General features: G+C 44.8%; 1 protein-coding gene across 5 annotated transcripts in view; it reads right to left on the bottom strand.

Annotated features, from left to right (window-relative positions):
* Positions 1–12,208, bottom strand: part of UBXN2B (UBX domain protein 2B) — a 42,589-nt gene extending 30,381 nt beyond the window's left edge. For 2 of the 5 annotated variants that reach the window (XM_052787257.1, XM_052787258.1), the window contains exons 1-4: positions 12,043–12,208; positions 9,835–9,935; positions 4,494–4,565; positions 239–398 (exon numbers count right to left, since the gene is read on the bottom strand). In XM_052787257.1, coding sequence (XP_052643217.1) covers positions 239–398; positions 4,494–4,565; positions 9,835–9,935; positions 12,043–12,165 — 456 coding nt within the window. In that variant the 5' untranslated portion in view covers positions 12,166–12,208. The remainder of the gene's footprint in view (positions 1–238; positions 399–4,493; positions 4,566–9,834; positions 9,936–12,042) is intronic. The other 3 variants (XM_052787256.1, XM_052787254.1, XM_052787255.1) reach the window with 3 other exon arrangements.
* Positions 12,209–13,537: the final 1,329 nt, after the last annotated feature.

Raw genomic sequence — 13,537 nt, 5'->3', positions numbered from 1 at the left:
AAAAATAAAGCAAGCAATTCCATTTCAGGTTGAATTCTAATGACTTCCCCTGAAATTGTGTGGTTCCTCCCCACTCTATTTTCTAGAGCAAGCTATCTGAGCACAGATAACACACAACAGTGTTGATCAAATCCTCTGTTATTCGCAAACCACAAAAAGGTATATTCACTCTCATGTGGTTAGATGAGTTTCAGAGAGACTAATGTAAATAGAGATCAAAGTATCTTTTAACTTTTACCTTAGCTTTACTTAAGTCACCAGATGCTCTTGAGGCTTCATCTAATGGGACAGCTCCATGTTCTTTTGCTTCCTTGAAGAGTTCAGCAACAATTTTACTTGGATTATTAGAAGCCCCAGAAATCTGTAATCCTCTGTATTCTGAGTCACCTGAATAAAATCTTTAGAATAGTAATGTTCATAAGCAACAATGCTTTAAATGACAATTATAATTTTCCTCTTCTCAACAAAAGAAAAAATATTAACGAATAAAGAGCCAAATTTGACACAAGACCTCTTCATTCAGATCACAGAAATGTTCCACTTGGTTCTGACCTTCCCAGCAATCCAAGCAACACTACTCCAAAGACATTTCACTAACAAAACTACCAAGATGCCTTCTGGAACAGACCCCAGAGGTTAGGGGCCAAGGCCATACGTTTAAGTGAGCACAGTCCTAATGCAGCCGTGGCTTTGTATACCTCATCTTATGTGGATGCCACCTCCTCCCAGAAAGACCAAGTTCCTCGGTGTGTCCTGTGCATGGGATTGTGCCTGGGCTGGTTAGAATACAGATTCACAACTAACACCGCCTTGGCAGAACAAGCGTAAAACTGTTGTTGGAAAACCTGAACAGTGCCACCATTTGATCTTTTAATTTACAGAAGTAGTGTACTTCCATTCCTGCCAATATCAGAAATGGAAAGTTTTTAATAAATTTAATTAATGTTTCAAGGCATTTTAAAATCTGCAGAAATTGCTGTGAAAACTAATTTGTGTTCTTTTTCTTCAACACAGCCCCATTTCTAGCTCTTGAAGATGAAAGGTTAAACCACAAATAATTCTGCTGAAAACTGTATCTGATTATGAAAATCAAAATATTCCTTGAGGAATATCTTGAGAAAGGTGCTATAAATCTCTAAACACCAACAGAATAGATGCTGTAAAAAGATCTGTATATAAATACAAAACCTGGCAAACCTGAGAGTTTTGTCCTTGATTACAAGAAGTGTTAAAAACTGATAAAATAAGTGCTTTCTACTTTCCTGAACTTTTTCACTTAACCACCTGGGGCAAGGCAAATCAATTAATCCACATGAAACTGTCTATCAGGCGAATGACTTCAAAATGCTGTTGATCTTACCATATATTACAATTACCCCAAAACAGTAGTGGGTATGAAGGTGCTGTACAATCATACTGCTTTTATGATGTCGCATAACTGGCAATCCCTTAGTGAAAGCCAATAAGACAGATATTGTGCTGGGAGTCTGTTATAGACCGCCTGACCAGGTTGAAGAGACGGATGAATCGTTCTACAAGCGGCTGGCAGTAGTCTCAGAATCGTGTGCCCTTGTCCTTGTGGGGGACTTTAACTTTCCAGATATCTGCTGGAAATACAACACAGCAGTGAGTAAACAATCTAGGAGGTTCCTGGAGTGTGTGGAAGATAACTTCTTGACACAGCTGGTGGGTGAGCCAACCAGGGGAGGAGCCTTGCTAGACCTGTTGTTTACGAACAGGGAAGGACTGGTGGGAGGTGTGATGGTTGGAGGCCGTCTTGGGCTTAGTGACCATGAAATGGTAGAATTTTCACTTCTTGGTGAGGCAAAGAAGGTGGTCAGCAAAACCACCACTATGGACTTCCGGAGGGCTAACTTTGGCCTCTTCAAGGCACTGGTTGAGAGAGTCCCTTGGGAGACAGTCCTGAAGGGCAAAGGGGTCCAGGAGGGATGGACATTCTTTAAAAAGGAAATCTTAATGGCTCAGGACCAGGCTATTCCCATGTGCTGCAAGTCAAACCGCCGAGGAAAACGACCGGCCTGGATGAATGGGGAGCTTTTGCTAGGACTTAAGAAAAAAAGGAGAGTTTATCATCTCTGGAGGAAAGGGTGGGCAACTTGGGAGGAGTACAGGGACCTTGTTAGATCATACAGAGAGAAAATTAGAAAGGGGAAAGCTCAGCTAGAACTAAATCTGGCCACTGTCGTAAGGGACAACAAAAAATGTGTTTACAAATATGTTAACAGTAAAAAGAATCCCAAGGAGAATATCTATCCTTTAATGGATACAGAAGGGAACGTAGCAACCAGTGATGAGGAAAAGGCCGAGGTACTTAATGCCTTCTTTGCCTCAGTCTTTAATAGTGAGTCCAGTCATCCTCAGGGTACTCCACCTCATGAGCTGGAAGGTAAGGATGAAGAGCATAACATACCCCCCTTAATCCAGGAGGAATTAGTTAGGGACCTGCTACGCCATCTGGACACTCACAAATCTATGGGACCTGATGGGATCCATCCAAGAATACTGAGGGAACTGGCTGAGGTCCTTGCCAAGCCACTCTCTATCATCTATCAGCGTTCCTGGTCAACAGGGGAGGTCCCAGAGGACTGGAGGCTTGCCAATGTGACTCCCATTTATAAGAAGGGTCAGAGGGAGGATCCGGGGAACTACAGGCCTGTCAGCCTGACCTCGGTACCGGGAAAGATTATGGAACGGTTTGTTTTGAAAGCACTCACATGGCAAGTCCAGGATAAGAGGGGGATCAGGCCCAGTCAGCATGGGTTTACGGAAGGCAGGTCCTGCTTGACCAACCTGATCTCCTTCTATGACCAGGTGACCCACCTAGTGGATGAGGGAAAGGCTGTCGATGTTATTTCCCTAGACTTCAGCAAGGCCTTTGACACTGTCTCTCATGGCATACTCCTTGAGAAGCTGGCATCTTGTGGCCTGGATAAGTGCACTATTCACTGGGTGAAAAACTGGCTGGATGGCCGAGCCCAGAGGGTAGTGGTGAATGGGGTGAAATCCAGTTGGCGACGGGTCACGAGTGGTGTTCCCCAGGGCTCGGTGTTGGGCCCCGTTCTGTTTAATATCTTTATTGATGATTTGGATGAGGGATTGAGTGCACCCTCAGCAAGTTTGCAGACGACACCAAGTTGGGAGGCAGGGTCGATCTGCTTGAGGGTAGGGAGGCTCTACAAAGAGATCTGGACAGGCTGGATCGATGGGCTGAGGCCAACTGTATGAAGTTTAACAAGGCCAAGTGCCGGGTCCTGCACTTCGGTCACGGCAACCCCATGCAGCACTACAGGCTTGGGGAAGAGTGGCTAGAAAGCTGCCTGGCAGAGAAAGACCTGGGGGTGCTGGCTGACAGCCGGCTGAATATGAGCCAGCAGTGTGCCCAGGTGGCCAAGAAGGCCAATCGCATCCTGGCCTGTATCAGAAACAGTGTGGCCAGCAGGAGCAGGGAGGTGGTTGTTCCCCTGTACTCAGCACTGGTGAGGCCGCACCTCGAGTACTGTGTTCAGTTTTGGGCCCCTCACTACAGGAAAGACATTGAGCTGCTAGAGCGTGTCCAGAGAAGGGCAACCAAGTTGGTGAGGGGCCTGGAGCACAAGTCTTATGAGGAGCGGCTGAGGGATCTGGGGTTGTTCAGTCTAGAAAAGAGGAGGCTGAGGGGAGACCTTATCGCTCTCTACAACTACCTGAAAGGGGGTTGTAGTGAGGTGGGTGTTGGTCTCTTCTGTCAGGTGTCTGGAGATAGGACAAGAGGAAATGGCCTCAAGTTGAGGCAAGGGAGATTTAGGTTAGATATTAGGAAAAATTTTTTTACTGAGAGGGTTGTCAAACATTGGAATGGGCTGCCCAGGGAAGTGGTTGATTCACCATCCCTGGAGGTATTCAAAAAGCGAGTGGACAGGGTACTCCAGGGCATGGTTTAGGGGGCATGGTTAATGGTTGGACTCGATGATCTTGAAGGTCTTTTCCAACCGAAATGATTCTATGATTCTATGATTTATTAACCCACTTGCCATTTATATGGAAAAAATCTTTAATTATTAGATTTAAAAGAATAATAGTGGTAAGGAGATAAAACAAGAATTCTCATAAGAATTAGTATTCAAGAAAGAAAGGAAGTACTCAAATATTTGAGTAATGGATACACAGAACAATTCAGGATATTTGAGAAAAGTCAAAAAAGCTTTTGAGTCCAAACGTAAGTTACAACCTTTACATTCATACAGTCACATGTTAAGGCATCTACAGGTCCTAGATCACTACAGCCAGATTCCACCAAATATAGTTTTACTACAGCAGTGTACATCTAACACTCTAACAAGTCACATAGCGTCTCTGTAGTTACTTGCTCTTTGCAGGATAGACCTAGCTCACAGGCATTTTGAAAAACAGGGGAGAGCAAAGTGTGAACGTCACAAAAAAACCCAATTACTTTCACAATTGTTAAATGATTTGTCTGTTTGTTTTAAAAATACCTTTGGTTTTCTTTGTCATCGCTCATGCTTCTCTCTGGTTTTCTCAACCTTCTAAGAGAATCAATTTTAAGACTGCCAAGAGAATAAAAGAAAATGTTTGAAGGTGACTGGTACATACACTTCACTAAGTACTTTATATCTAACTTCTGAAACTACTTCTTTTTCAAAAACTAAGGATATCAAGCTGTTGGGTTTTTTTTGTTCTCACCATACTTTTTATTTTTGGCCAAAGTACATAGCCATGAATGCTTCTCAGTGAATAAGCAGAAAAGGGCACATGTATGGCAGAGTCATTTTGCAGTAACAGTTGGACTAGATGATCGTTGTAGGTCCGTTCCAACTGAACTATTCTATTCTAGCATAGGTTATGCAGAATTCTGCTTAATGCCACTGGTGGTCCCACAGATAACACAGCTAATATGCAAGCTTAACAGCTGTTTCAGAATCCAGCTTACCAGAATTAATTACACTTCAAATTCTTTCCACATTTTAGCTGGTTTTGTCAAAAGGTAAGTTCCCTAGTGAAGTCAACATTGGCTTTCCTTGATGTCCTGGAGTCCCTGTCTACAAGGACCCTAAAAACTAAATAGCAGTCGTTCTCAGTTCTATTTTACATAATTTTAAGTATATGTTGAATGACAACGTTGCAAAGACTTTCAAAATATTATTAAAATGCAGAATCAGATTCTGTTTTACGATAGGGACAGATCAGTAAGCTACCTCAAGACAAGCTAGTGTTGTTAGCTTGCAAAATGCCACAAAAAGCTGCACAGATGTATGCTCTTATCCTGTAGTACTTGATGATAAAATTCATTAACACAAGATGATTATAAGGTAGCTGACTACCATGGGATAAGAACATGCATACAATCTGCTACATGAATAATGGCAGGTCACCAGTTCAGATTTAGGCAATTTGTCTGATTACTATACCTTTGAAATCAAAGTGTAGCAGAGCAGGCCATCACTTTTTTAAGTATCAGTGTTGATAAAACAATGTAATTCTATATCCCAGTGAAGGATCTGCTTATCACTTTCTCAGAAAAAAAAATGTATTGTTATGGACTTAGGTCACAGGCACTAGAAACGCTTTAATCTCTTCCATTTTCTTCCTTTGGCACATGGTCTGTTTTGTGGGGCTTGTATTTTTGTGCCAAAAGTCTCAAGTTTCTTAAAGGAGCTTACACAACACGACAGCATATATAATATGTCATTTATTCCAACAGGGCCCAGAGACATTCTTCTATACATTCTTTCAAGCTCCTCAGGGCAGAGAGGAGGGCGCATAGCAAGCTCACTACCCTGGACTTCAGGAGAGCAGAGTTTGGCCTCTTCGGGGATCTGCTTGGTAGAGTACCATGGGATAAAGCCCTGGAGGGAAGACAGGCCCAACAAAGCTGGTTAATATGCAAGGATCACCTCCTCCAAGATCAGGAGCGATGCATCCCAACAAAGAGGATGTCAGGCAAAAACACCAGGAGGCCTGTGTGGATGAACAAGGAGCTCCTGGACAAACTCAAACACAAACAGGAAGCCTACGGAGGGTGGAAGCAAGGACAAGTAGCCTGGGAGAAACACAGAGAAATTGTCCGAGCAGCCAGGGATCAAGATAGAAAAACTAAAGCCCTGATAGAATTAACTGTGGCCAGGGATGTTAAGGGCAACAAGAAAAGTTTCAATAGGTACATCGGTGATAAAAGGAAGACTAGGGAAAACATGGTCTCTCTCCAGAAGGAAATGGGAGACCTGGTTACCCAGGACATGAAGAAGGCTGAGGTACTCAAAGACTTTTTTGCCTCAGTCTTCACCAGCACATGCTCCAACCATACCACCCAAGACGCAGAAGGCAAAGCCAGGGACTGGGAGAATGAAGACCTGCCCACTGTAGGAGTAGATCAGGTTCAAGACCATCTAAGGAACCTGAAGGTGCACAAGTCCATGGGACCTGATGAGATGCATCTGCAGGTCCTGAAGGAACTGGCGGATGAAGTGGCTAAGCCACTATCCATCATGTTTGAGAAGTTGTGGCAGTCCAGTGAAGTTCCCACTGACTGGAAAAGGGGAAACATAATCCCCATTTTTAAAAAGGGAGAAAAGGAAGACCCAGGAAACTACAGGCCAGCCAGTCTCACCTCTGTGCCCAGCAAGATCATGGAGCACATCTTCCTGGAAACTATGCTATAGCACATGGAAAATAAGGAGGTTACTGGTGACAGTCAACATGGCTTCACTAAGGGCAAATCCTGCCTAACAAATTTGGTGGCCTTCTATGACAGGGTTACAGCACTGGTGGATAAGGGAAGAGCAACTGATGTCATCTGCCTGGACTTCTGCAAAGCATTTGACACTGTCCCACATAACATCCTTATCTCTAAATTGGAGAGAGATGGATTTGACAGATGGACCACTCGGTGGATAAAGAATTGGATGGATGGTCGCACTAAAAGAGTTGTGGTCAATGGCTCAATGTCCAAATGGAGAGCAGTAACAAGTGGCATTCCTCAGGGGTCAGTATTGGGACCGGCGCTGTTTAACATCTGTGTTGGCGACATGGCCAGTGGGATTGAGTGCAAGTTTGCTGATGACACCAAGCTCTGTGGTGCGGATAACATGCTGGAGGGAAGCGATGCCATCCAGAGGGACCTTGACAGGCTTGAGAGGTGGGCCTGTGTGAACCTCCTAAAGTTCAACAAGGCCAAGGGCAAGGTCCTGCACATGGGTCGGGGCAATCCCAAGCACAAATACAGGCTGGGTGGAGAATAGATTGAGAGCAGCCCTGAGGAGAAGGACTTGGGGGTATTAGTTGACAAGAGGCTCAACGTGACCCGGCAATGTGTGCTTGCAGCCCAGAAAGCCAACCGTATCCTGGGCTGCATCAAAAGAAGCGTAACCAGCAGGTCAAGGGAGGTGATTCTCCCCCTCTACTCCACTCTCGTGAGACCCCACCTGGAGTACTGCGTTCAGCTCTGGGGCCCCCAACATAAAAAGGACGTGGACCTGTTGGAGTGAGTCCAGAGGAGGCCCATGAAAATGCACAGAGAGCTGAGGCACCTCTCCTATGAGGACAGGCTGAGAGAGTCAGGGTTGTTCAGCCTGGAGAAGAAGGCTCCGGGGACACCTTATAGCAGCCTTCCAGTACCTAAAGGGGCCTACAAGAAAGCCGGAGAGGGACTTTTTACAAGGGCATGTAGTGATGGGACAAAGGGTAATGGCTTTAAACTGAAAGAGGGTAGATGTAGATTAGATGTAAGGAAGAAATTCTTTACTGTGAGGGTGGTGAGGCACTGGAACAGGTTGCCCAGAGAGGTTGTGGATGCCCCATCCCTGGAAGTGTTCAAAGCCAGGTTGGATGGGGCTTTCAGCAACCTGGTCTAGTGGAAGATGCCCCTGTCCATGGCAGGGGGCTGGAACTAGATGATCTTTAAGGTACCTTCCAACCCAAACCATCCTATAATTCTATACCTGCACTTGTGGAAGGCAAGCCGAGTAGGTGACTTCAAGAGCAGCACTATGTTTCCTTGTAATTAATACACTGCTCATCTGAGAGCAAACTGAAGTCTACTAAAAGAAAAATCTCATTTTGGATACCATGCAAATAGCAGCCATCCCTTCTTTCTCAGACAGATTCCAGTATGATTGCCAGCAAAGAGCAAGTGTTTGCCAACAGCTATCACACTGAAGTATTTGAGATACTGTATTGCAGTTTTTCCTTCAGTTGGAGTGGGAAACTGTAACTTCATGGTATGTATTGGTAAATTGAGGTGTTCGCTTTATTTGTCAATTGGAGCCAATTAGTCAACTTAAGTGGTTTTACCAAAACAAACAAAAAAACCTCACCAAAAAAGCTATTATTTTTCAAGTGTCACATAGTGTGCTAAAATCCCTCTTCCTGAAGATCTGCATTTGCAGATACACTTCAAGCATGGCTCTGGTGACTAAGATCTTTTCTGCTGCTTAACCTCCTTTAAAACAGAGATCCATATTGGCAGCAGCGATTAAAAGACAAGCCAAATACAGGACTTGTTATGGCATCACTGACAGCAATGATTTAAAGACTTCTCTTCTTTAAAAACAATTTAAATAAAAATTAAAAACTGGCAAGATTTCTTTATAAAAAATTTAAAACTATAATGAATCTTCAAATGCTAAGTGAAATGCAAACACTGCAGGCCAGCAAAAGTTGGATATATACATAGATACATGTCTTTCCTTCCACCTGCCAAACCCAGACAAATTCAGTAAGAAGCCCTTCTTATTTCTCTCACCCCATAGGAGCCTCCTAATGAACTTACTAATAATTTTTCAAATGAATATTTGTCTCATCAGGTACTGACGTAAGTACAACACTCAAAGCAGCTCACTTGTCAAGTTTCACACAACCTACTGATTTGCTGAATTCTGAAGAAGCAAAGAACTGCAGTATTTTTCTGATACAGCAAAATTCCAAATTCTGTCTGTGTAAACAAAGAGCAACACTGCATTTCACTTATAGCATCTGAATCTTATCTTACCTGAAGTGGGTTTAAAGAGTGTTCTGGTTTCAGCTGGGATAGAGTTAATTGTCTTCCTAGTAGCTGGTACAGTGCTATGTTTTGAGTTCAGTATGAGAAGAATGTTGATAACACACAGATGTTTTCAGTTGTTGTTAAGTAGTGTTTAGACTAAGTCAAAGATTTTTCAGCTTCTGATGCCCAGCCAGCGAGAAATCGGGAGGGACACAAGAAGTTGGGAGGGCACACAGCCAGGGCAGCTGACCCAAAGTGGCCAACGGGGTATTCCATACCATGTGACGTCACATCTAGTATATAAACTGGGGGGAGCAGGGGCTGGGGGGATCGCCGCTCAGGGACTAACTGGGCATCGATCGGCGGGCAGGTAGTGAGCAATTCCACTGTGCATAATTTGTATATTCCAATCCTTTTATTATTACTGCTGTCATGTTATTAGTTTTATCATTATCATTATTAGTTTCTTCTTTTCTGTTCTATTAAACCGTTCTTATCTCAACTTACAAGTTTTACTTTTCCCGATTTTCTCCCCCATCCCACTGGGTGGGGGGGAGTGATTGAGCAGCTGCATGGTGCTTAGTTGCTGGCTGGGGTTAAACCATGAGTAAGACTTTTGGAATACCATACAGCACAAAGGCTCCTAAATAAATACAATTTAAAAAGCATTCTGAGAAGACACAGACTATGCATTATTACAGGAATTCACAATTCTGGATTATGAACTGCTGTAGATTGCTTTTTATACAAGGAGGAGATCAAGCAAGCATGACAAAGTTTTGTGAGCTAACACAGTACATATTCAACACATTTCAGAAGTACAAAGCATGTCTTACCTGTGTGATACTTTTGTGTTACTGATCTTTGTAGCTGTTGGTTTGTCAGGACACAATGACTGCCTTTTAGCTTCATCTTCATATAACTCTGCCAAGGCCAACTGTAGGAAACAGAACTCTTTTCAGAAGTCTATAACTCTAGAACTACATGTGGAACAGAAATAAGACAAAAACTAATGGAAAATGCGCACATCACCAGAAAATTAGAAACATCAACATGAGAAACCCCAACTACTTCTCTAAATTCAACTTCCTTTCTGCTTTATGAAAAAAACCCCACATGATGCTTAATGCCATTGTGACTTGGAACTTGTACTCTGCTGTCATTTGGTTCACACTGCTTCACTAGCTACATTCAGCCTGCATTAGATTCAGAATCACAAGAAAATATACACATGTATATATTAAGCATCATCTTATTAATGTTAACAAGTTGAAATAAAGTTGCTAGGTAACTCTGATAAGAGTAGGAAACAAATAATAAATTTTACAAATATTTTACACAGAAATGGAAAAAGCATAACTCAAATAAGCTTGTACTGGAATTAAGAACCAATCCAGTCTTTCTGGCTTGAACTCAAGACATCATTGCCAATACTTAAAAAAAAAGTTTTTCCCAAAGGCTCCCCAGATGCTGCCATTATCACTGGCAAGTTCATTTTTAGGCACATCTAACATGTCATTTTTAGCAATCTCACTTTTGTCCTGAATAACAGTCTGTTTGTCAAATCGTCCTTAATTTCAACCCCAAACCATTTTGTTCACACTATGCAATTGATATTAATATTTTTACCATACACACCAGAATAGGTAGTAGGCTACAATTTCATTACAATTTTATGTAGAAGAAATACACATTCAAATAAAATGAAACATCATCTGCCCTTCAAAACACACTGCTATGAACACAGGATATTAATCCCATATTATTGTGAGGCATTTTTTGCAGGGGAAAAATACCATCTGAGGAATTATACCCATTAAGAAAATTAAACTGAGTAACAAGACAGCTCAAGAAAAGCACTGAAGACCTCCATTCTATTTGAGAATACAAGCAAGTATCTTTCAGCTATGTAAAGCTGATGGGGCAAGTCATAGACAACAAAACCATAAGCAGACTAAAAGGAATAGGCAAAGATCTACCCTGCACCACCCCTAATCCAAAGACTGAGGGATGCTGAGGGAATGTAAAAGGGCATGGTCACCAGGCTTCTGTGCTTTCCTCATGCTGCATCTCTTATGGTGCCACGACAAACCAAGTACCGAGCTGGATGGATGGATGGTCAGCTACTCTGACCCAGGAGGGTAATTCTTTGTTTTTTAACATTTTATCAACAATCACCTACCCAAAATGCCTGTCTGCTTCAGCTGACTGACTAAAGACCTTATGAATCAAAAGTATTAACACAGACTTCATTAGTGTGACATATAGTAGCAAAAAATCTACAAAGATCCCATATAGTAACAAAGAAAAAAAGAAAACTATATCCATCTTTCTCTGCTAATTATGTACAATTAAATAAAACAGGGGCAGTTTCAGTTACTAAAAGTTTCACCTGTTTTCCAATCAATTTGCTGCTAAAACATTTTGAACCTTCATACAGTTTCAGTGTCACACACAAAAAAGGGATACTGCTAAAAGTGTTTGCCATTCAGCGCTGAAGTATCTATGCTGAGTTACATTTGTGATCATACACTCACAACTTTCCCCGTGTAAAACCTGGGAAAAGATCTTGTCCTTAGTCTTACACCACATTTACGAAGACTGACGTTTTCATGCAGGAAGGGACACTCCTACCAAGTAATCAGGAAATACAATGGCGCCAAAATAACTTGAAGTACAGTTAAAACCCAGCTACTGAAGTGTCGGCAGAGCCCTCCCAGTTCCCTGTAGAGCTGACCACCACACACGCTGACCACCCACCGTTTCCTAGTCCTCTTTCAGGGGCGTCCTTCCCTTCCCGGCCTCCAAAGGAGGGGAAAAAAGAAAGAAAAGAAGACGACAGCCTCTGCTCAGAGGCCCAGCCCTGCCTGGCTGCACCGGGGCAGCCCCGACAGGCAACGAGAGGGGCGGGGGAGCCGCGCAGCGCCCGCTCCCCTCAGGGCCGGCCGGGGGGAAGGCCGGGGGCGCCCCCGAGGGGAGGCGGCACTCCGCCCCGCTCGGCCCGGCCCGCGGAGGGAGCGGGACGCCCATCTCCACCCGCTCACCTGCAAATCCCGGGCGCTGGGCGGGCAGCCTACGCTCCGGGGCTGCCGATCCCTCCGGCCGCCGCCGGCCGGCGCGGACACTTCCCCTTCCTGCTGCGCGGGACCGGCCCCGCCGTCCGCCATCTTCCGAAGGCGGTGGCGGCGGCAGCCGAGGGGCGGGGCAGGGCGGGGCGGGGCCAGCGCCGCGAGGCTCTTCCGCCGCCAGCGGCGGCTGCCGTGGCAACGGGAGGGGCCGGGCCGGAGTTGCCCCGCCCACCGGGCCGTTTCCATGGGGACGGCGGGGGCCTACCACGCCCGAGGGAGCTGGCTGCAGGGGGGGTCGCGTCAGTCAGTCAGTCAGTCAGTCGGTCCGTCAGTCAGTCAGTCAGTCGGTCCGTCTGTCTGTCTGTCTGTCTGTCTGTCTGAGCGCCCTCAGCCTCCCTTGCCCCGGAGGGAAACCGTGTGTGCGCGTCCCCTCGGCCAGCGGGGGCCCAGCCGCGTCCCTCCCAGCGGGCGCGCAGGGGAGGGTGGGTTTGGCCGTGGCCGCCTCTCAGCATCTGGCAATGGAGGAGGACTGTTGTCCCCTGACAGGCCTGGGCCGGCCTGGGCCTTGCTGGAGACTGGCAGACTTCGCTTCATGGTGTCAGCCCAATGGCCAGAGTGGGAATTTCGCAGTCTACTTTTACATGCAAGGCTCTCTGCAGAACTATAAAGTACCGTTGATGATGGCTAAAACCAAACAGGCTTGTTCACTTAAATGCTTAAGGAAACTTGCAGGAGAAAGGGATATCAGCCTGGCAGATGGTGACTCTGAGCGCTCAGAGTGGTGGCTGATGGGTACCAAAATACCAGGCAGGTTTAAAAAGTGTGAGATTTGGGTTTCTTTCTGACTCTTAAATATTGAGGATTAAAAACTTTCTAAATGTGGAATTTGAGTTTGTCACATTAATCTTATGGGATGAGATGCTCTGGAACTGTGAAAAAATGCTAGCTATTTTGTAATAATTTTGTAGTCAGGTATCAAACTTTAGTCTGTCAGAAACTAAAACTAAAAACTTCGAAGTCAAAACTTACTTAACAATCTCTGCAACCTGTGGGTTCACCACGGCCAGAAACTATGCGCCCACCCAGTTGCTTGCTCATTCCCCACCGGTGGGACGGGAGAGAGAATCAGAAGGGCAAAAGCCAAAACCTCCTGGGTCAAGATAAAGACAGTTTAATAGGTAAGACAGTTGAATAGGTAAAGCAAACCTGCATGCACAAACAAAGCAAAATGAGGAATTAATTCACTACTTCCCATGAGCAGGCAGGTGTTTAGCTGCTCTCTGGAAAGCAGGGCTCCATCACACTTAACTGTTACTTGGGGAGACAAATGCCATAACCGTGAGTGTCCCACCTTCCTCCTTTCCCTGAGCTTTTATTGCTGAGCATCAGGTTGTATGGTATGCAATATTCCTTGATTAGTTGGGGTCAGCTGTCCCAGCTGTGTCCCCCACCAGCTTCTTGCTCACCCCCA

The sequence above is a fragment of the Harpia harpyja genome, chromosome 5 (assembly GCF_026419915.1).
Source record: "Harpia harpyja isolate bHarHar1 chromosome 5, bHarHar1 primary haplotype, whole genome shotgun sequence".
NCBI classification, from domain to species: Eukaryota; Metazoa; Chordata; class Aves; order Accipitriformes; family Accipitridae; genus Harpia; species Harpia harpyja.
This window is presented reverse-complemented; position numbering and strand designations above follow the sequence as displayed.